Here is a 21,118-nt window from a genome sequence, read left to right as displayed (position 1 = left end):
GATCAGGACCCCCGGTCTGATCGACAGGTTGTTGTTACCCAGATAGCGTCTATTGAATTATGCTTTTTTTTTATCGCGACCGAAAGCGGGGATCCGCCGTCTGGAATCCCCTTGATGAGAATTTAAGGTACGACTTCTGCAAAAGAGAGAGAGAGAGAGTAGGAATTTGTGCGGTCTCGTGGAGAGATAATTAGAGGCGTGCGTACACGGAACGATACTCAAATGGATATTTAGTGTGTGCCAATCAGGAGAACCCGGGGTGGAAGGGGAGGGGGTCAGAAATTAAACGGGATGAGAAATTGCTGCAAATTATGCCTCTCGCTCGTTTGTTATTCTGTTAGAGACCGCGTGCGATTCGGATTACATGGAAGTGCGAGTTCCGATAGGGAAATAACTTGTACGAGTCATAATCACAAGACGGCGTTACCGGGTTTGCTTCTCGAGATATATATCGGCAATGAGGGTCGGCTTTTTTCCGCCTGGATAGCTAAATTTTACTCGACGTTACATCGGAATTTTATAATATCTCTCAAGGATGTATGTGTATATATATATATATATATATATATATATATATATTACATAATTGAGATTATTTTTGAGACGCATTGAAAAAGATATGTTTCCAACAAGTAACAGCCGCTTTATCGATCATTTGTGCATTTATCCAGGGATCTGAAGCGACGCGAGAGTCAATTATACCCCCTCATTGTTAATCTCATTTCGCTCCTCTTTCCTGTTAGAAATCGTTGCGTCATCGTGCACTTAGAAGGAAGGCTCTTTATTCGAAATAGATTAATAAAAATGGTCGGATGCATTATCCGGGCTAAAAGATCGCTCTCGGCGATTTTCCGCCCCTTGAGAAAGGAGAAAACGCGCGCACACGCGGCTCGAAGCACACGCGCGAAGAAGCGTCCGAGGTGAGCCATTACGCGCGCGCATAAAAACCGATCGCGTGCAACTGCACACGTAAAAGAAAACAATACGAGGTGGCGCATTACGATGCTGCTGGCTGCTGGCAGCGAAGATGGAGGCCCCGGTGCCAAGAAAGAGAGGCTTAATGATCGAGCCAGCGCCGTTGATTTACGCACTGTGGCACACGCTGCACCGTGGCTTTGTCTTCCGGGATCGGCTCGTTAATAAAATTTTCTGTAATAGCGGCCTCCATCATTTCGCCTCGCCGTCGTTGCCGCAGCCGCCGCCGCCGCCGGCTGTGCCGGCCGTTTATTTTATTATTGAAAACTGTCATAAACCGTGTCTAAGCCGGAGATAACATTCCATGTCTATTCTCTGGACCCGCGGACAAAGGGCGGGAAGCGACACGGGAAGATCAGCCAGGGAAGATCGAAGAGCGCAAAGGTCATCGGAGGAACGCACTGCGCTTTTATGCGGTCATATTAAATTGAATAATATTAATTGTGCTCGCAAAATCAATATTTAATTCCTTATAGACTAACAATTTTGATCGCGAGTTTATATAATTTGTTTCGTACCGATCGGGAATTTTAAAGTAGATAAACTTAAATTTAATTTTTTTAACAATAAATATTTCTAAAGAGTTTTTTATTACATTTTATCATTTTATTTTATCAAAGAATAGAATTAAAGATTTTAATGATTTAAATTTTTATTGTTGCATCATATATCAGATTCATAATACTTTCGTAGTGAAGAGGAATGATTATTCATTGTAGTAGAGTTGGTCGGTAATAACTTGTATTCTACGATAATGCGAAATTAAGTTACTTTTAGTTCACGTCGAGAAACTAGCAATTTCTCATAGTGTTCTCTGAAGATAGAAATGCAGAGTGTACATCAGGAACCTATAAAGCAAATTTCTTATTGAGTGCGATTAAAATGAAATTAAGTGGTAGAAAATGCTCTTCTTCTCTATCCGAGAGTATAATCAATAAAATTGTTGCAAATCGTTGCAGTTAATTTAATTGCAGTTGTTTATTTTGATTTTTTGAAAGAATTATCTATTCAAGAAAAAAATAAATTGACGACAAAAAAAAATTCTTACCGGAAACTCGAGGAGAGTCGAGGTGAGCTTGTTAATATCTAATAAATTTATTACGTTTCTTATAGAATGTGTTTTAGATGTTAATAGTACGATAGCCAGAGACTTCAATTATACGGTAACGCCTCTAACGGTCTTCATCCATGGCGGCGGCAAGTCTTTTGAATTCGATCGATGCATGGAATGCGCGATGAAACGCGTTGATGGCGAACGTTGGTCCGTTAGAACGCATCATTCTGCACAGTACCGGACAATGGCTGGCATGAATGTAAAGGAGCCTTTGCTTCCGTTTTAAGGTTTAGCAGCGGTATCATGAAAGAGCGACCCGAGTGCATCGCGGATTTATTGTTTCACAATGCGACATTCTAAATGTGAATGCAAGAATTTCTAGATTCCTATTACGAATCCGCATTATATCCTAGCCATTTGCTAAATTCTGTATATCTATCTACTCCAAGAAATTTAAAAGACAAAATTACGAAAGAGACACTTTTTTAGCATTGCAATAAAGATTTATTTGTTAAGCTATTGTTGTCAAGATGCTATTAACTGTCTCTTTTCCCTATTTGTTTATTCTATTTTATTTTATTTTTTAATTTTTTTATCATAGCAATTGATTGGAATAAGTGATGGTTTCGAGCAATACGTATCTTATAAAAAAATGATATCGAATAGTGATCGTTCAATAAATGTATCGCCATTGATTGCCGTTACTAATGTGAGTGAATGGTGGCTTTTAGCTCCATGTCAATTTTTTTTTGCGTCCATGCTGTGCGCGATATTATCTACTATTCTACTTGACTCTCTTCCAATTGAAAAATCTGATAACACCGAAAAATAGAAGGCAGGTGTATATAGCTTCAGAGCGATTCTTACGTGTGACATCGCTTTTTGGTGTTACAATATGCGCACAAGGTGCGTGATGTTAGTTTGTGCCTCGTTAAGGGTTAAACTATGACGTGTTACCGTGTAAAACGATGGAATGCCGATCACGCAGCAGCTGCAAGGCATCAGGAGGGAGGAGGGAGGGGATACTTTTTTTAAGAATATCTTTCCCGCGCGTGCACAAACGAGTCAAGTACAGGGATAATGTTTAAATAAAGTCTATCGTACAATACTATCGAATGTTAATGCGATACAGACAGCTTTCATTTTTTTAAGACGATTCCTTTATTAATGTGCGCCAGATAAATGATGATGGTGACGATCTAAATTAGATGTTTAGCAGTTTGTCTGATGAAACATGAAAAGATTATGTCGTTAATTATATAATACGCATGATACTTTAATATTATACGACAGGTTTTTATATATATATATATATATATATATATATATATATATATATATATATATACATATATTTCGAGGCAACTTGAAGATGAAGCATACGTGCGACGAGCTTTTTTTATCCGCATACGCCAATTTATCAAACGTTGTAATAGGAATAATTCTATGCTTTTATCAGTATAATTATGCAATGTTTGAAGATATTTACGATACAGCAACTTTCAAAATCATACAGTATAAGTAGAAGATTAATTTATAATTTATAAGAGCTATGTACAAACATTAATCGTCCTTATTTTGTATTTTTCCGTTGACCGTAACGCACCGTGCTGTTGATAAAAAATAATTAACTCTTATAATATATAAATATTTATATGTATAAATTATATGTATAAATTAAAGCGTGCTAATTAGCTACGAAAGCGAAACAATTTACACGTCGGCGTTGCGCGTCCTCTACGAGGAGCGTCGTGCAGATCCTTCGATTACTCGTATATATTTATGGAAGTGCCGAGTTTTGTATCGGTGAGGTTTTTTACTCGCGAGGGCAGACCGAAGAGGTTTCGTCATAATGTATCCGCCGATATAGATCGGTTGCTTCGACATAATTAAAGCAACAAATTCCGCATGTATGCCCGCAGGCACGTTGACGCTCGGTGTCCGAGCGTTTCCTATCGCGCGACGATCGGCAACTCTTGATGGATCGGTACAGGTGCGTGCCGATCCGCCGTGAAGTTACGGCCGCGGGAGTTTCCGATCACCCGCATCGGTTCGCACACAATGTGAACGCGCGCGACGTGGAATTATTTACGAGCACGGCGACCGATTATTCATAATTGTCGGATAAACGCCGACGAGCCAATTAACGCCATCCTCCTCGACGTGCGGTGTAGCGTGCGGCACAATATCGCGGAATCGTCCGCTCCGGTTTTACTTTGTACGCGCCTAACGAGACATTATTATCAATCTATGCGGGTTGGAGAAATAAAAGCGCCATTTCGATCGGTGATGAGGTTAGTTTATGAGGTAGAAGTGCATGGAAAAATATATCGATCGCAAATGAAGACGTAACTCAGGTATGAAGCCGCATTTATATTGTATTACGTATTTTTACTTTGTCGCGCCATTGTCGCCGTCTAATGAGATGTTATCAATGCGTTATGTTGTTGCGAGATGTTATCAATGTTATCTATGCGGGTTGAAATAATTAGGGAAATAAAAGCATTATTTCGGCTGGTGATGTCAATTTATGAGGTAGAAGTGCGAACGGAAAAATATATCGATCGCAAATGAAGACGTAACTTAGATATGAAGTCGCATTTACATTGTATATATATTGCTTATAATATTTATTATTATTATGTAAGATAACACTATCTCGTATTATTTATCTGTTTTGGCTGCCACGTGTTACCTTATATCGCTTAATTGCGAATATTTGATTAGATAAGCGACGTCGGAAGGAAAACGAAGGAGCAATCCGGCTCTGTGATGTCTTTTTCATTAGTTTTGCAGCTTTGAATAGCGCTGGCTAGAGATAATGCTATGTTAAAATACGATAAAACACGAAGCGGCAAAGGTAGAAACGGCAAAGGTAGAAACGGTAATCTGCCGCTTGCTAATTGGCTCGAATAGCGCGCAATTTGCAGTTATCCCGCGACGTCACAGAAACTGCCGTGTTGATTACTCGACTTTTAAATTCGCCGATCGCAGATGCCGTACATGTACGTACATATGTATGCGCGATGTACGATGTACACATGGCGACATATAGGCGCGATCGAAAATTGCGATCGGCCGGGCGCGACATTGAGCAGCCGGCCGGCCACGAGATCGCAGCGCGAAGATTAAGGCGCTGTTTGTGCGTACTTGCGAGAGCTCGTGGAATAAGCGTGCACATTGACACGACGAGGGAGCTCGCGATAATTGGAAGGAGGATAATGACGGTGCCGGTCTCTCGCCCGTCGACGGTCTCGCCAGCTCAGTCACGCTTCTCGAAAGACATTTCGGATATATTTCGGAAAGCAGCGAATAAATACGTGTGACTTTGCTTCAGGTGCCCCCCCGATAATGAGCGATTCTCTGGAGACACGTCGCAAATTTGTAGTATCACTATACGTTACACCTGGCACATGACCGCTCTTAACAAGGTTGCGAAATTAATTAATCGATACGCGTTTCCGATCGGCTCCCTGTCTCTGTCGATTTGAGATATTTTTAGAAATACGGAAAAAGTGAAATATAGAAAATCGGGTTAATGTGCAGAAGAAATAATAACTTTTATAGATAACTTTTACTTTTTTTAGTAAATGTATTTTTGATATTTTCAATTCGAGAAAGATTTTCGATATATTTTTCCTTAAGAAACTTGAAGCGAGGTGAGATATTTTTTTACGTGACGGATAATTTATATCCGTCTAAATTTGTTGTTTTTATACGCATAAGAATTTTTATACGTATTACATATTACATCTACATATACATAAGTACGTCCGGGAAAAAATGCCCAAAATGCCAAAAAGCAAACCGTAACGGAAATAACGCGTTTAATAAATAATTCAAGCGGATGCCGTTGATTGACAGAGAATTGTCAAAGTTGTCGCACTCGAGCTTGTCGCTCAATGATTCAACGATCTTTATCAGCACCCTCTTTTTTTTTTTTTTAGATTTGCGACACGTTATGCAAACTAGAGTGGCATTACCGATATCATTTTACAGGAAATGACTCGGGTCATTATTTTAATGACTGTACGTGGACAACCACTGTCTCATGTAAATGAACGGGGGTTACTAATTTTGTTTTTCTTCTTTTATCGAAATGCAGTGCGGTTACAAAGTCAGGAAAGAAATAATTTCGGGTTATTATTGAAAATTGCAATAAAAGAATGATGTTTTTGTCATATATTTTGCTTGTGTCAGTTTTATCTAATCATTAGAATAATTTCAAAATTACATAAACATATTCCGTGGACTTCCTTCTAGTAAAAATTTATATTTGAAAATTTATATTGATTGTTATTTATACCTATATTATATATGTTATATTATATATGTTATATTTTATTAAAAAAATTAATTTGAAACGAAAAAATAAAAGTTGAGAGCAGTATTTTTAAATTTTAAGATTTTTTTATTATCTGAGAAATACACAATTTTTAAAAATATTGTTATTATTGCAATCAGCGAAAGAATAGAATTTTTATTTAATATATATTTATATAATTATTGTTTCAAAAAAGAAGTAACTGTTTGATAATTTTCCAAATATCTCATTACATCAATTATGGCTATATGTTACTTTGAAAATAATACAACTTTTTTATTTCTCTCGAGTAAGTTTATCTTGCATAAAACTTAATCAAAGTACGGTCGCATTAGTTTGCTAGAGGATATTTCCGCTGTGCATTTATCTCGCTTATTTGCCATTATTTCTTTTGTAATTACTCTGAAATTTGTCTCTTGGAGTAATGTTTCCCCGACTATGGGTGGCACAGACGAGCGGAAATAAATTGTTTATAATTGAAACTTTGAATTGAAGCAATTGCGATTATCGTTTACATATTCAGTGATAGCATCTCAGATTATCTCGCAAAATCGGTTGGGTGTGGTTGTTTTCCACGCATTTTTTTCCAATTTATGTTGATAGAAATGGATTGCTTTGAGCGTTCTTGATTTTTGCATATATCGCATAATGACTTATAATTTATTTGAGGCAAATAATGTTGTGATGTAGTAACAAGTGCTGGAGTATAAATAATGGCAACTCTGTTTACATTATCATTTAATATTATTTCATCAAGGTAATTTTATAAATATCTACTCTTAGGTTGGATAATCATTGTGTACTTAACAATGTAAGGATTTACATTTGCATTCTCATAAATAGACAGATTGAGTTTAAAGTGTATTTATCTCAGTCAATTTAGTATTTACATACGGTTTTATTATAATCGAATAATATCTCTAAAAACAATAAATGTAAGATAAAAATTTAAAATTCAGATTCGAGTATTTAAATATATAAAAAGACAAGTATCATTTAAAAAATATTGGAATTATTCATGAATACTTTAAAATATCATAATTACAACTTTATGACAATTATTATGAAATATATTTGAAATTTTTATGAGGGTTTGTGAAAAGTTGACATAATATCAATTTTTATTATGACAATTTTTATTAAAAGGTAAAAGAATAATTGAAGGTATATTACATTAATTAAAATTTTATTTAATTGTTTTTATTTAACTATTTTTATTTAACTGTATACAAAATATTTGGTAATCATGATTTACACAATACGCAATTTGCCACTTTACTATCGTACAATCTGATCACAAAGCAGTTCCGCATCGTTGTTTCCGGTAATTACAAGTTGAAAATAGTTGTCTCGTTCGCACAATGTGTACAGTCGTTTACTTTATATAAGTTTTATTCCATTCTCTGAGCTCTTATCTCTTGAGTATAATAAATAGCTTCCTTCTTTTTCATATATGTAAAGATATTTTAACACAGTTTCCCATGGCTATAAATATTTAGCTTTAATGATAATTACTTACCATTCTTATACAAGTATAATTAAGACAACGTAGACTCTGCACGTTTACTTTGGCGAAACTCACTCGCGATATTCTTTTTCGTGTATTATTTATTATTATTATAACATTTCTATGCCAATACTATTCGTATCTCGTATTGCTTTATTTCGATACAAAGAAATCAACAATGTATAGTTTAAAATCTAATTTATGTTAGAATTAAATTTGACTCTAATTATCATAATCAGAGATTATGAAAATATTTTTCTATGAAAACCAATTCTCTTTGACGAAACTTGTTTACATACAACAATATGTGTCGCCCATATGTTGATATTTGAAATACTATTTGCTATATACTTCTCGGATTTTATAATATTTGTTTGAATTAATTTGTTTAAATTTTTTATAGTGAGATTAGTTATCTTGACAATGAAGTGACAATTAATTTACTTCAATGAAGTAATGAATTTATTACACGAAGAATCTATCTATTATACAAAGTAAATGATATTTTTTTTCTAATCAACTTACTATTAATACTTCATCAATTAATTTGACACAATCAATTAAAAGATGTAAGCGATAATTGATATGAATGCTCATAATAATAATAATAGTTATAAGTGTCTTTCTTCTTGGAAGATTACCATGAATACTTGTCTCATTAGATATCATTTTGGTTAATGAAGTGCGCTCGGTGATCGAATGATGATTATAAATTTCATTTGCATTAAATTTTTCTATCTTCATAAAGCATTAACAAGAATCAATATTGTATCGTGAAAAGTGCTGAGTCTTTCTCTATATTATTTCACAATATATGTCTATCAATATATGTCTATCACTGTGATTATGAATACATTGATGTGCTTAATCGCATTTTTGTTATTACGTCTCATTATTTGATTAAACGAACATGTATGATTAATATTAGTAGATAGATTTATGATTATCCTGTGTATTGTTACTATCAATAAATCAGACTTAAAATACTATCTTTGTGCCTGATTGATAAGTTCACCATATATGTTATCGAATACACACGTTATACCTATATGGTAGAAATACGTTCCACTTTTGCAAAATATCAATATTAAAATGAAATTAAAGTGATTAAATTTTTAAAAATTAATCTGGAAATCGATCTTTTTATTTTTAAAAAGCCTTCCTCTTGTTACTTGGAATTATTATTTTTAAAACATATTGCACAGTAGAAAATCAAGATTTATTTCGCTTTGTTTTTACGTTAACGTAGATAACTTCATAAACTCCCATTGAACTTTGTGTGTGTACGCAAAAATGTGTGTGCTCCATGCAGTTCGAGGAAAGAAACGATTTTTTAGAGACATTCGGGGCGCAATTTATTTTACATGCGTCGACACGATCATTATGAGCACACGTTCGTCGATCGGGTTAATAAGCGCCGTCAAGGCGCGCGATCGTGAGGTTTACGAGCTTACGCAAATGGAAACGCGCGAAGGAAACGCGTTTTCTCGACTCCCACGCTCTCTTGTCGGATTAGTTGTGCGTACACCACAGAGCGCAGTACCGCACAGAGCAAAGAGCAAAGAATGAGAAAAAATACGGAGAAAGATAGGGCGCGGGCGAGAGGGAAGAAGGGAGGACGAGAGAGAGAGAGCGGAGGAACAGCGAGGTAAGTGTACACTCGAGAGCAACCTGTACACTTACCTCGATAAGCGCAGGCCTTTAAGTACCGTTCAATGTGAAAAGTGGCCGCACGTTGCTGACGAGACGATTCGTCGTGCACCAACGACCTCCAGGTATGATAATATCGCGAAATCCTTCCGGGAGTGCGCGCGTATTGCGCTCGCGCGCGCATTCGCGGACGGCAGGGTTGCTATTTGCGCAGGTTGCTTCGAGGGCGTAGGGTGTAGGATAACCATTTCGGAGACGAAGTCGGCCTTCGAGTGCATCGAGCATTAAGTATATATAGCCGCGACACAATCTGGCAGCGTGACAATCGGTCGATACGGTATCATAAATCTTCATAAATTGCATATTTTTCGCTGCCCTTACAATTTCGCTACGGCTTTGTCGCGTCGCTGTCATTGATCGAAATTAATATCTAGCTGGACGATATAATCCATAAATAACTGATACAATGTGATACGATGTGCAGGAAACTGATGATATACGATATGCAGGTGCACCCTACATTTTTGAGCTGAAGAACCTGCTCCACATATGCAAACACGTGGCTTGAATAATTTTATTCCATAAATACTTACTCCTCATAAGAATGTTTCTTCCTTTGGTTAAGAAAGATTACCGTTGAACAATTTTTTTAGCATGACATGCGATATTCGGAGATCGGGACGTATTTTACTTTTAAGACGAGGCGAGCGGCGAGATCATTAAGCGCGATGTCACTCACATTTCGACATTTCGATCTACATTCACACGATATTTTCTACTTAAAAATCTCTAATATCCAGCCGAAGTGTCCGAGACAGATTCGCTCGTAGCGCACTCGGTATATTGTTGTAAATTATACGCTGTCACAATTTTATTAACCATTAAATCACGCGCTCAGTTTCGTATGCTCGCGCATGATATCTACTTTTCTCGTTGTATGTAATGGAAGTTTTATCGTGTCGAGTCGGGGAGAGTCCCTCGACGTGGCTACGTCGGCGCGGCCTTTTTCATCGAACGGCCGGACGAATGAACGAGGCATCCGCGATCCGGGGGAACGTCGATTGAAACCCGCTTCGATCGGGCTTATGAGCCATAATAGCGACACGGTAGTCATTCTCCTTACCTTAAATCACGTCCGGCGTGCACGCGCCTCACCGCGGCCCGTCGTCGTCGTTCGCAACAAGCAGCTCCTTAGCCGAGTATAATGGCGCAATAAATTACGCCACTTTGCGAATGTAGTTAAAACCGCTATTATACCAAGCGGGACCATAACTAGCTGCGGTGGATAAAAATATATATGCGCATCATTGACCTGGACGTCGGGTAGGAAAAACGTCGATATCCCGGGACGCTGATATACCGTACTCGCGGTTACGTAGGACGGCGCGGATAAGACGAATGCGCTCTTATCCCGTGATAAATTCATCGGCCGCGTGGGCGGAAAAACGCGCGCGAATGATGTTTCGCGTTTATGAATAATAATGGCCATAGCAAATGTTGTTATTAGCAGTAATATATTACGCTAGTTCCAGCGGACATGCTCATAACGTTGGCAATCGGCGGATATGATCTTATGTTAAGTACCGAAGAGCGTGGTTTCGCATATGCGCATTAGTAGACCTTTCGACGGGACTGTTAACGTAATTATCTTGTTTGATGTCATCTCTAATATTAACTTTCTTTCTATACAACGCATTTTTATTAGCGTTGATTGCCGCGCGCGCTCGTTCGAACATGCGTCTTATTTGCAAATTCAGGATTACTTCCGTAATTATCGAATAAGAAGAATAAAAATGACGCATATTTTAAATGATCTTTTGCTAAAGTAACTTAATTTACAATTAATTCTTGACACCGAGTTGAGAAAAGGATAATTATTTATTTTTAAATACTTTATGCTAATACCGATATATTTTCTCATCTTACTCCTTTTTTATATAAAATATTATTGCCAAAATTTAGATTACATATGTTTTTAAATCCGAATGATTAATTTTCTATCTTCTCAATATTCTTCTCAGTAATAAAACTTTACTAAATAATTGGATTGTTGTAGGATTTTGCGAAAAATTAAAAAAATTTTAGGTAACAATGTACTTTTTATTAAATTATTTGATTCTTTATCTTTTCTATCTGGCTTTTCTAATATCATTTTTTTCTTGATGTGCGCCAAGTAATATGCGGGAAATGGATTGAGTCAAGCTTAAGGAAACCTACTGCCAGGATAAGCATCGATGCATCAGCGAAGATGACTTCATTCGCGCCTGTTCTTGACTTTTCTCGGGCCACTGCCGTTAAACAGGCATGAGAATGATAATGATAATGAGCGAGGCAATGACGTGCACGGTGATTGCGATCGTAGGCGATGTCGCATACATCTTGGTATCCTTATTTCAACGTCGTGACGCACAACGTGTTAAACATTCCTTCTACTGTGCACGCATATTTTTTAAAAATATTTTCTCTTTATATAAATAATAAAATATCAGAGCGATTTTTATTAAATTTTATAAAAAAAATTATTTCCACTGCAGAATATAGATTTATAAAATATATATGAATATTATTAATTTTCGATACAGAATATCTCTTCTGAAAAGTTTTATTTATATCTTCGACTAAATAAAAGCTAATTATATATCATAATAAAAAAATGATAAAAGGAGGTATTATAATGAAGGAGGTATTTTTTTTATTTTTGCTTTTAGAATTTGCCTTCGAATTTGCGACACTTTTTGTTATTAGCCCCTTTTATGTAAAAGTTAGCGATAAAATGTGATAAGAAGAAGTCTGTAACGAGAACAAAAGAAGTAAAGCCGAGGCGCGCGATAATATAGCGTCTGATTCAGCGTTGTTATTCCCGGTTTAGCTCCGCGTGTCTTGTTACGCATCGCGGATGCACATGACGGGTCACGTGCATTGTTCTGTCTCGTGATTATTAATTTCTGCCTTTGTTCGATGAAAGACAATAAGACATAAGCCAGCGAGAAGATTATGGCGCCTATGCAACACGTTGTTCCGAAGCTCGCGCGCGTGCTGCAACCTTCCACTATCTTGTGCCTGATATTTCGAGGCGCTTTTTATCTTACCCCTCGCGCTAGTATTGTGGATATTTCTGCTTTAATCCTTTTCTTCTGGCTATCCGCGCTGTGGTAAGCGCGAAGATAATGATAATAATAAGCTGGCCGATAACGATGATTACGAAGTACGCCGTTCGTACCACGCTATTATTGCGCACCTAAACTTGATGTGCCTCGTTACGCGCAATAATGATTAAAAGTAAAATTATACGTTCTATCTCGAAGTCCTTTGCCATTCACTGCGCTTAAATGTAACATGATAATACGGTGATTTCGAGTTTAACGCTACAGATTTATTAAATCGTACTTAATCGGAGACACCGTGCACAGAAATTCGCAAATTCGCAACAAGTCTCGAACCTTTTTTTTACGAGTAATAATGAAAATGTTACATCATGTTGTTACGGATCGATTTATAGTATGATGTACAAAAAGGACGTTGTTATCACGAAGAAAATATGGCTGCTTAAAATAATATAAAAAGCTAATCTTAATTTCATTAAAAGAGATTACGAATTTTTAATTATGCGAATAATGTATGTGTGTACTTGCGTGACATGTTGCATTTTGCGCGAGGATAAGTTTAATCAAAATAACAAAGAAAATGCGTTATATATTGGTATATGCTTTCAGCATATGCATTAAAAATGGCTTAAATATATGCTAGATGTGTCCAAGAATAAGTTTGTTGCAAACGCATTGCTAAACACGTAAAAAAAAAAAAAAAAAGAAAAAAGGAATAGACAAATGGCTAATTTTCTCTCGCATTGACCTATTGATCACTCTTGCACATCCATCTATTGTCTGAATGCATGCGCAGCACGCTATCATTATCGCGTGAAACGATCTCGAAAGCGTCTCGTTGTCATCTAGTGCACGTACCGTAGACGATATGGTTGCAATGCAACGCAATGCATCGCGTCGGGATGTGCCAACAAGATGCAATAGCGTGATTACAATTATGCCAAGCTGCCTAAGTACGATACGCAATAATATGCATGAATACTTACAATTAGTCAAGTAACAGCACAATAAAAGCGGATATCATTAATGACACATTGAAAATTACTTTGTTGCTAAAAGTATCGTTTAAATCGCGTCATCATCATCATCATCATCATCATCATCATCATCATCATCGCCTCATGGAAATGATATAATTTAGTTATTAACGATTTGTCTATTTGTTTTGCTTTAATAATGTTACATTATAGGAATAATTTGAAAAATATAAAGTCGAAATATAAATATAATATATGGCAACAGAAAGAAAGCAAAGATTGCGATTTTTTTTTTGTTAAAATAATTTTAAACAAATATCTAAATTGAAAATAAAATTGTTATTGAATTTATTTGTTTATTGCTTACATTATATATACTTTATGCTTAATGGATAACTTAATGGATTAAAAATAATACTGAAGTAACGCATAGTGATGACGATAACAATACTTTACTCATGTGTAAAAAAGCAAATTACAGTAATGCGTATGGTATTCTCATAACGTATGTAAAAGTATGTAAATGATTCAAGTGACAGCTGTGTCACGTTGTTATAGTGATTGTTGCCTCGCGGCGTTACCGCCCGCTAAAATTGCTTAATCGCTCCTTCGTTGTCTGCGTTTTTTGTTGCCGCAATGTAATTTACATTGTCCAGTATATTATTCGTCTGCAGGTGGAAAAATCTATCTTACTTTCTTTCCTTTTCTTTTTCTGTCTCTCATAATTATATTTGCGTATTAACATTGCTTGACGTGCGGTGATGTAAGTCACCATTTTCTTACGTGTGAAAATTGCATGGAAGACACGAGAAACTTTGCAGATATTAATCTTTATTGTAATATCGTGAAAGTTTAGTAATGCGTTTACATAACCTCACATAACTGGTTTATAATTAATCAGTTTATTTTATGATTCGCGAGCCGAATAGTAAATTAAATTATCTCCACATGTTATTCTGTCAATATTCATCATAAATAATACATTTCAAAATATTTTGTGACGACGGAGCAAAGAGCTGATTTTTTTTCTCTTTATCTATGCAAAAATTCAATTTGAGTTTTATGTCATATTGTTCCATGTATCTATTCAGTTTTCGTAAGATGTTTTTATCTTCATTATTTTCATTTGTCGATAAAAGTGATTTTATATGCGCGCTCAGATATGCAATTATGTATGTATATACTTACATGTATGTTTTCACAAATAAGTATTACGTATATAACGAAACGTACTATCGTACCATTGTTACCATTGTAGGTAGTAATCAGTTCCGCAGGTAACATAATTTCTCGCAATTATCGCAACAATAGTCAATTCTGTTTTCCGTCTAACTGTTGTATGGTTCGTTTCTCCCAGTTCGTAGCAAACTTGGCGCAATTAAGCTTGTTGTCTTATCGAGACATTTCCATAATTTCTTTCCCATCAGGCGTTTCCGAGAAAAAGAAACGATATTCTTTGGATCTCGAGATATAGTACAGTTACACGACGCCATTGGAACATCATGAAAAACGGTTTTTTCTTATCGAGTAAGTAAAAAAATTGTATTGATTATTTAAATAATAAAGCAACATATAAATTTTTACAAAAAATACTTTTATGTGTTATAAATTTTACAGATTTTATTTATAATATTTTTATATAAATTAAAATGAAACGATAGCTGACAATCTTATATCCAATATTTTTATCTTCTGATAAAAATCAGAAGATTTTTATCTTTTGATTTTATTATTGAGTTTAGTAGTTATTTGAAACAATGGTTGACAGGTTTTCTTTAATTACATTTGGATAATGAATTGTATGAAGTCTGAGTAAAATAGAAAACAGTAAAAAGAAAATAAGAAGGGCCTATTTCAACGTTTGCCATTAAAACATATTAACATATAATTTGCGTTTTACACTGTCACCATGTTCCAGACGCAAAAGTTATGTTTTACTTTACTTTCGGTAAACACATTATATATTATATTAAATTGTAAATTATCAGAATTACAGTATTTCTGTTTGACAAAAACGTAACAATGAAATTGATCCGCCTTTGTCGATGTTTTATGTTGTACTAAAGTTTGCTTCCATTGTGATGCGGCATTCTATTCTGAGAAACTTCTAAATAAGAATTGTTATCTCGTCTTACGAGAATTAACTTTGGTATGGCATCTCAATGATTCATTCCGCTCTGATTTATATGGGACAGCGATTATATCGCATCTTGCAAGTTTATGCTACGCACGCAATGATATAATGAGAGCAGACATAGTGTCAACAGTGAGTCACAGACCATACTATCGTATCATTGTTTTGAGAATTAAAAAAATCCTGCCATTTGTTTTCTACTGATTTTTGCGATGCAATAACGCAATATACACGCTAAACACTGCACATTAAGATTTTGATTACTTACGATTATCTATAGAGCAGCAGTACTGTCTCGAGGAACGTGACGAGCTTTGCAAAATGTCATGGAAAACATCTCACGTTTATGCTGCAGATTGTGCGATCAAATAATTACGGAGAAATCTGTTTTCTTACGATTTTTCATGCAGTCTGCTTAAAATTACCTTGGAAATTATAAATATCTTGTAACATAAACATAAATTTTCATAACGAAGACAAATTAGATTATATATAATGGTATGTATGCGGAGAATTGCTATCACTAAAGTAAGAAAATTATTTTTATAATTTAAAGTTTAAGTACAGTTTGATAATTATTAGTGTAATTCAAATATATTTATGTCAGTATCTTAGTTGCTTGAAAAGAATTTCAAGCAACTAAGACCAAACATCTGCCAAACCGGCAGTGTTTTTCGTAAGGAAACTGTCTTGCGTTTCTTCTGAATTTCCTATCCGTTCGTTTATTTCCTGTTTCGCGTCAGCTTCGTGTTAAATCGCCAGTAACTTATTGCGAACATGCATACGGCGTACGAAGAAGACAGTAAAGTGGCGTGTCGGGCAGGTCGTTTTTTTTTTTTTTTTTTCGAAAATTGTCCCTTCGCGATGGAACGGCGGTAACCCGCGGGGCCGGTTACCGTTGCACTAATTGACGTGTACTTGTCAGTTTTACCACGGCGAGCCCTAATTACGCGCTTCCCCTCGGCCACTTTATGGTCGCGAGCTCACCGAGAATGCACATCCCTAAAGCGCATCGTTCTCATAGCTTTTCGTTGCACTTCTATTCTATAAAACTGTTTACGCGCTATAAAAATAGCCAGCCGCGAGATTTTACAGCGGGCATTTTACAGCGCTAGTTACATTCGATTACGACTGGTTCCGCGCCGCGGCAAGATTACGCGCGTCTTCGCTCTCTCGGCCAGCGCCGATAATATTGATGCTTAATTTGACGCACTGCCGTAAAGTCAAGCTGTTAATGAACTCTAATTATACCTGAATGCCGATTACAGTTATCGCGAGTTAATAATCTTGACATACGGATTGCTAAAAGTGCCTCTTCATTCGCTTCCTATGCGGCATGCTATTTATATATCCTTTATTTTTAGAAATGTACATAAGTGCACATAACTTGTCACTTTTCAAGAGTTTCAGTTATACGTTTGAGTTATAAAATTCAAGGTTTTTAAGTTCAAGGTTTTATATACTTTCTTTTAGTTATATATAGGCATTTCTATTTTATACTTAATCGTACGTTAGTTTTAAAATTAATGAATTATAAAGAAGATTAAGGATAATTTGAAAGAAATTTAATATTATTTAAAAGAATATTTTGAATAATTTTCTATGAAGAGTTTGACTTTGTTTCTATATTATAATTATAATCGTGGTTTGATCTAGAAAATGACTACTTTATCTTCAGAGGTTGAAAGTGACGAGAATTCGAGCTTTCTCCGCTTCCCTTTCTTGTTATTCGGCGCTAACTTCGTCGCACATAGTTCAGGAGGTGGTTCCCTCTATGGCAAAGTTTTGTACTTGTTTTTGTCCTATACCCTGTATCCTTCATCCCGGCAGAATGTGATTCAAGTTCTATTTCGAGAAATGCACTTTCTAATCAATTGTATAATTTAAAAAAATTATAATGAACGAACGTATGGCAAATCTTAATGTACTTAAAAGTACAGTTGATAAGTTTATATGTATAAATTTATTATGTTAAATACAATTATTAAATTTTATTGATTTAAATTGACGTGTTATGATAGGAATCTTCTTTTCCAGCTGCTTTTGTTAAGACTTTTAAATTTTATTTTAATATATCAAAATTTTCATAATACTACACAATTGCCAGATTGCTACTTACGAACGTTCAATACTAAATCTTGCAGAAATTAAAATAGTTTTACAAACATTGGATAGATAATAAAATACATAAACAATTGTATTAATTAAAAATATTTATGAGCACAATATTTTTGGTTAATGCAATTTATATATGAAATCCAAATAAAAGAGAATCAATTTTTATTGAGAATACGATATCCATTTATAAAATAGCAGTATATTTAGAAAAATATAATTAAATCTAAATCTCATACATGTTTTATATATTCTAAGATTCTAATAAAAAGGTTCCAATTTTTATTGGAACAGGAAGAGATTTATATTTTACATATTAATTTTTCAATTTTATTACACAGTTTTGAAGTATGAGAGATAATGTTTTTGGCGCACATGATGTATAACAGAACGAGAAACAAAATCTTGGAAGATAATGTGCGATTTTCATAGGATTATAATATATCTTCCCTGTGTGATTTCTCGTCCTTTCACCCACCGTAATATTCAATCATTGATCGACCGATGAAACTATCGTCGGTCGGACACGCGCATCGTGAATCACAAGTATAAAGGTCATTGTGAAAAGTGCAAGTAAGCAGGCGGAGATGGAGATCGCATTAATAGAGATGTGACACGTTGCCGTTGCATTGTGGGGCTCTCTTTTCATGCTACCGCAACATATATCCCGCTTAAGTGAATGCCAAGGCCGAGTCCGTCTCTTTAGTCGAGAGTCTTTAATGCAGCTCATACGCCAACGGTCGTGGCGGACACCTTTATTTAATTACAATACGCGTCTCCGTCTAAGCGTGTCTCCTTCCACTTAATTACAATAGCGCGACGCATGTAGCGCATAGCACGTAGACGAAATAATTGCCGGTTACCATGTGAATAGGCGTAGGGGTTGTTCTCTCGCTCTTTTTCTTTTTTGTTCTAACCCTCAGCAACATTTGGTATCCGTCGGATATCTCACCGTAGTACGCGCAGGTCTTTTTCATACATTTTTATTACGACAGCACGATAGGCTACACGCGTATATACCAGCGCGCGTATGTAAATCCTGCTACAGACTCGCCTATTGTGGCTATTAACACCGCCGTTAATGGCACTTCACAATATAATTTGTGGCCCCCGATCCCATCCTCCTCCTCCTCCTTCTCCTCCTGTTTCTCTTCTCTTGTTCTGATGAAAATGCGACAAGTCTTTTATGCCACCGTCATGAATGCGCGAGTAATGAACACGCATGAAAAGGTCAATTGAGCTGCGTATAACGAATTGTGTTTACAAACCCTGCTCAAATTCTAATTTCACTCCCCTAAAATATGTTACAACTCTGAGTAGTTCCGATAGTTTTTGATGCAATGTAAAGATCAAAATATATGTACACACACACACACACACACACACACACACACACACACACACACACACACACACACACACACATATATATAAATTAATTGCTATTTTCTTACTAATTAATTACTCTATTTTCGACTTTTCTGCTCTAACTGGTTCGCTAAAAGCAATAGCTGTATTAAATCAAGATTAATATTAGCACAGCCATAAAGAGAAAAAGCAGGAAATTTAAAACAAATACGTATGTATTTTTAGCTATTCTTTCTTGCTAATTAATTGCACTGTTTCCGATTTTTTGCACCATGATATACATGTTATTAATACATATAATTTACTAAAATATATTAATTCTATCGTGAAAAAAATTGCGGTCTCTAGTATAAAAGGATCGATTCTAATCTGTGAAAATTATGTGTGGCGCGTTCAATATAAATTCGTATGACACGCGAATAAGATTATCCGTTGCCTGCAGGATGCTAATTGACAGTATAGCACTTAAACGGATAGCTGAAGTAGCTTACCCTGAGGGTGTTTCCGCGACGCTCGATCTCCGATATGCCTGCACATGATTCGCCACCGATAAACGACCGAAAAATGCGATTCTTATGAGAGAGGACGAGGATTGTTCGTTCGCTTTTTGCGTAGAATTACAGGGATCTTGTCGCGATGATTACTCGGACACATTAAAAGACATCAGATATACATCAGGTAAAGTTTAATATTTCGTAGCATGTTTGACAGCGATTGCGCGATTTCGTTTCCGCCTTGGGCCAAGCGGACTTGTCTTATTTTTTGCTTTCGTTTTATGGTAATTTTTCATTTATTGAGATTTATTTGTTTGTGTGTGTGTTTGTGTTTGTGTGTGTATTTTTTTAAATTTTTTTTAATGATAAAATCATTTGTTGCGATGTAAAATTAGTCGTAAACATAGTGTCATGTTACAAATGTCATATATATTTTAGTTGAAATTAAAGGTAAGGGACGAGAATAGAGAAAAGTTATAGAGAAAAGAATTAAAAGAGAGAAATTGATGGAATGATGTTATCTCTTTTCGAGATAAAATCTGAAATATATACATGTATTTCATTGTGAACGAACAATTACGACATAAAATTCCGTTTCTGGAGGGATACTGAGACTAGTTTGCTATTGCGACTAGTTTTATATTGGACTACTCAAAATGTATCGGATATTTTTATAGAACGACTTTAATTCAATTTGAATACAAACTGTTTTTCTACGTATAAATATTGTTTTTAATTAAAGTGCCACAACTGGCTGTAAAATTATAAGAGTTTATAAAGCTTTCGTTAAATAAATATAACATCAATTAAGTTTAATAAATTGTGATCTTTCTATATTCCATAAAAATCTTTATTTTATATACTGAAAGAGATAAATTAGTTTTCTTTTTCTAAAACATATCCCTTTTTTTACGCTACGGCGATTAAGCTTACAGTTTGACTAGGCTATCATACAAAATGTGTTCTTTATGAAATTTTACAGTCGACGTGTCATCATAAATTTTGTGTGCACGGGTCACGGGCGGCGACTTAACGCTAACCTCAAGTGGGAAGAGAGAATAAACAGAGAGAAAGACGGAGAGATAAAGAACGAAAGAGAGAGAGAGACGAAAGTCAAGGCAGAAAGAGAGACAGAGAAAGAGAAACGGGACAGCGGGAGAAAGAGAGACGAAAGAAAGGCTGGAGAGAGCAAACGAGAGGAGAACTGTTTATCTTGCTACCGGCGGTACGTATCGGTCAATATGTGCCCAGCCTCTGAGCACACAGACTGCATACGTGGATACATAGGTTCCAATTCCTCCTCCTCTGCCTCTTCTTCCTCCGGGCGCGACCGCGGTGGCGGCAGTGACGGCGGCATCAGCGGCGGCGGCGGCGGCGGCGGCGGCGGCGGCGGCGGCGGCGGCGGTGGCGGCGGCG

At 35.8% G+C, this 21,118-nt stretch overlaps 1 protein-coding gene and 1 long non-coding RNA gene across 8 annotated transcripts in view; both read left to right on the top strand.

Moving 5' to 3' along the window:
* The window catches only part of LOC105432201 (UPF0489 protein C5orf22 homolog), a 290,978-nt gene that overhangs the window by 83,205 nt on the left and 186,655 nt on the right, over positions 1 to 21,118 (top strand). The window contains exons 4-5 of one of the 7 annotated variants that reach the window (XR_016141027.1): positions 19,651 to 19,886; positions 20,685 to 20,824. The exons of 4 other annotated variants lie outside the window; for them this stretch is intronic. Coding sequence is in view for 1 of the 3 variants with exons in the window: in XM_089083729.1 (XP_088939855.1) it covers positions 19,651 to 19,747 (97 nt within the window). In the remaining 2 variants the exon portion in view is untranslated. Of the gene's footprint in view, positions 1 to 19,650; positions 20,013 to 20,684; positions 20,825 to 21,118 lie in introns of those variants that run through there. 2 more of the 7 variants (XR_016141028.1, XM_089083729.1) reach the window with 2 other exon arrangements.
* LOC148934761 (uncharacterized) lies at positions 9,101 to 13,297 on the top strand. Its single transcript, XR_016141064.1, has 2 exons — positions 9,101 to 9,635; positions 11,685 to 13,297. It is a non-coding gene; the product is annotated as an uncharacterized LOC148934761 (long non-coding RNA).

Source organism: Pogonomyrmex barbatus, unplaced genomic scaffold (assembly GCF_055798465.1).
Source record: "Pogonomyrmex barbatus isolate J1 unplaced genomic scaffold, ASM5579846v1 scaffold8, whole genome shotgun sequence".
Classification (NCBI taxonomy): domain Eukaryota; kingdom Metazoa; phylum Arthropoda; class Insecta; order Hymenoptera; family Formicidae; genus Pogonomyrmex; species Pogonomyrmex barbatus.
The sequence above is the reverse complement of the archived record's forward strand: the minus strand, read 5'-3'. Positions and strand labels throughout refer to the sequence as shown.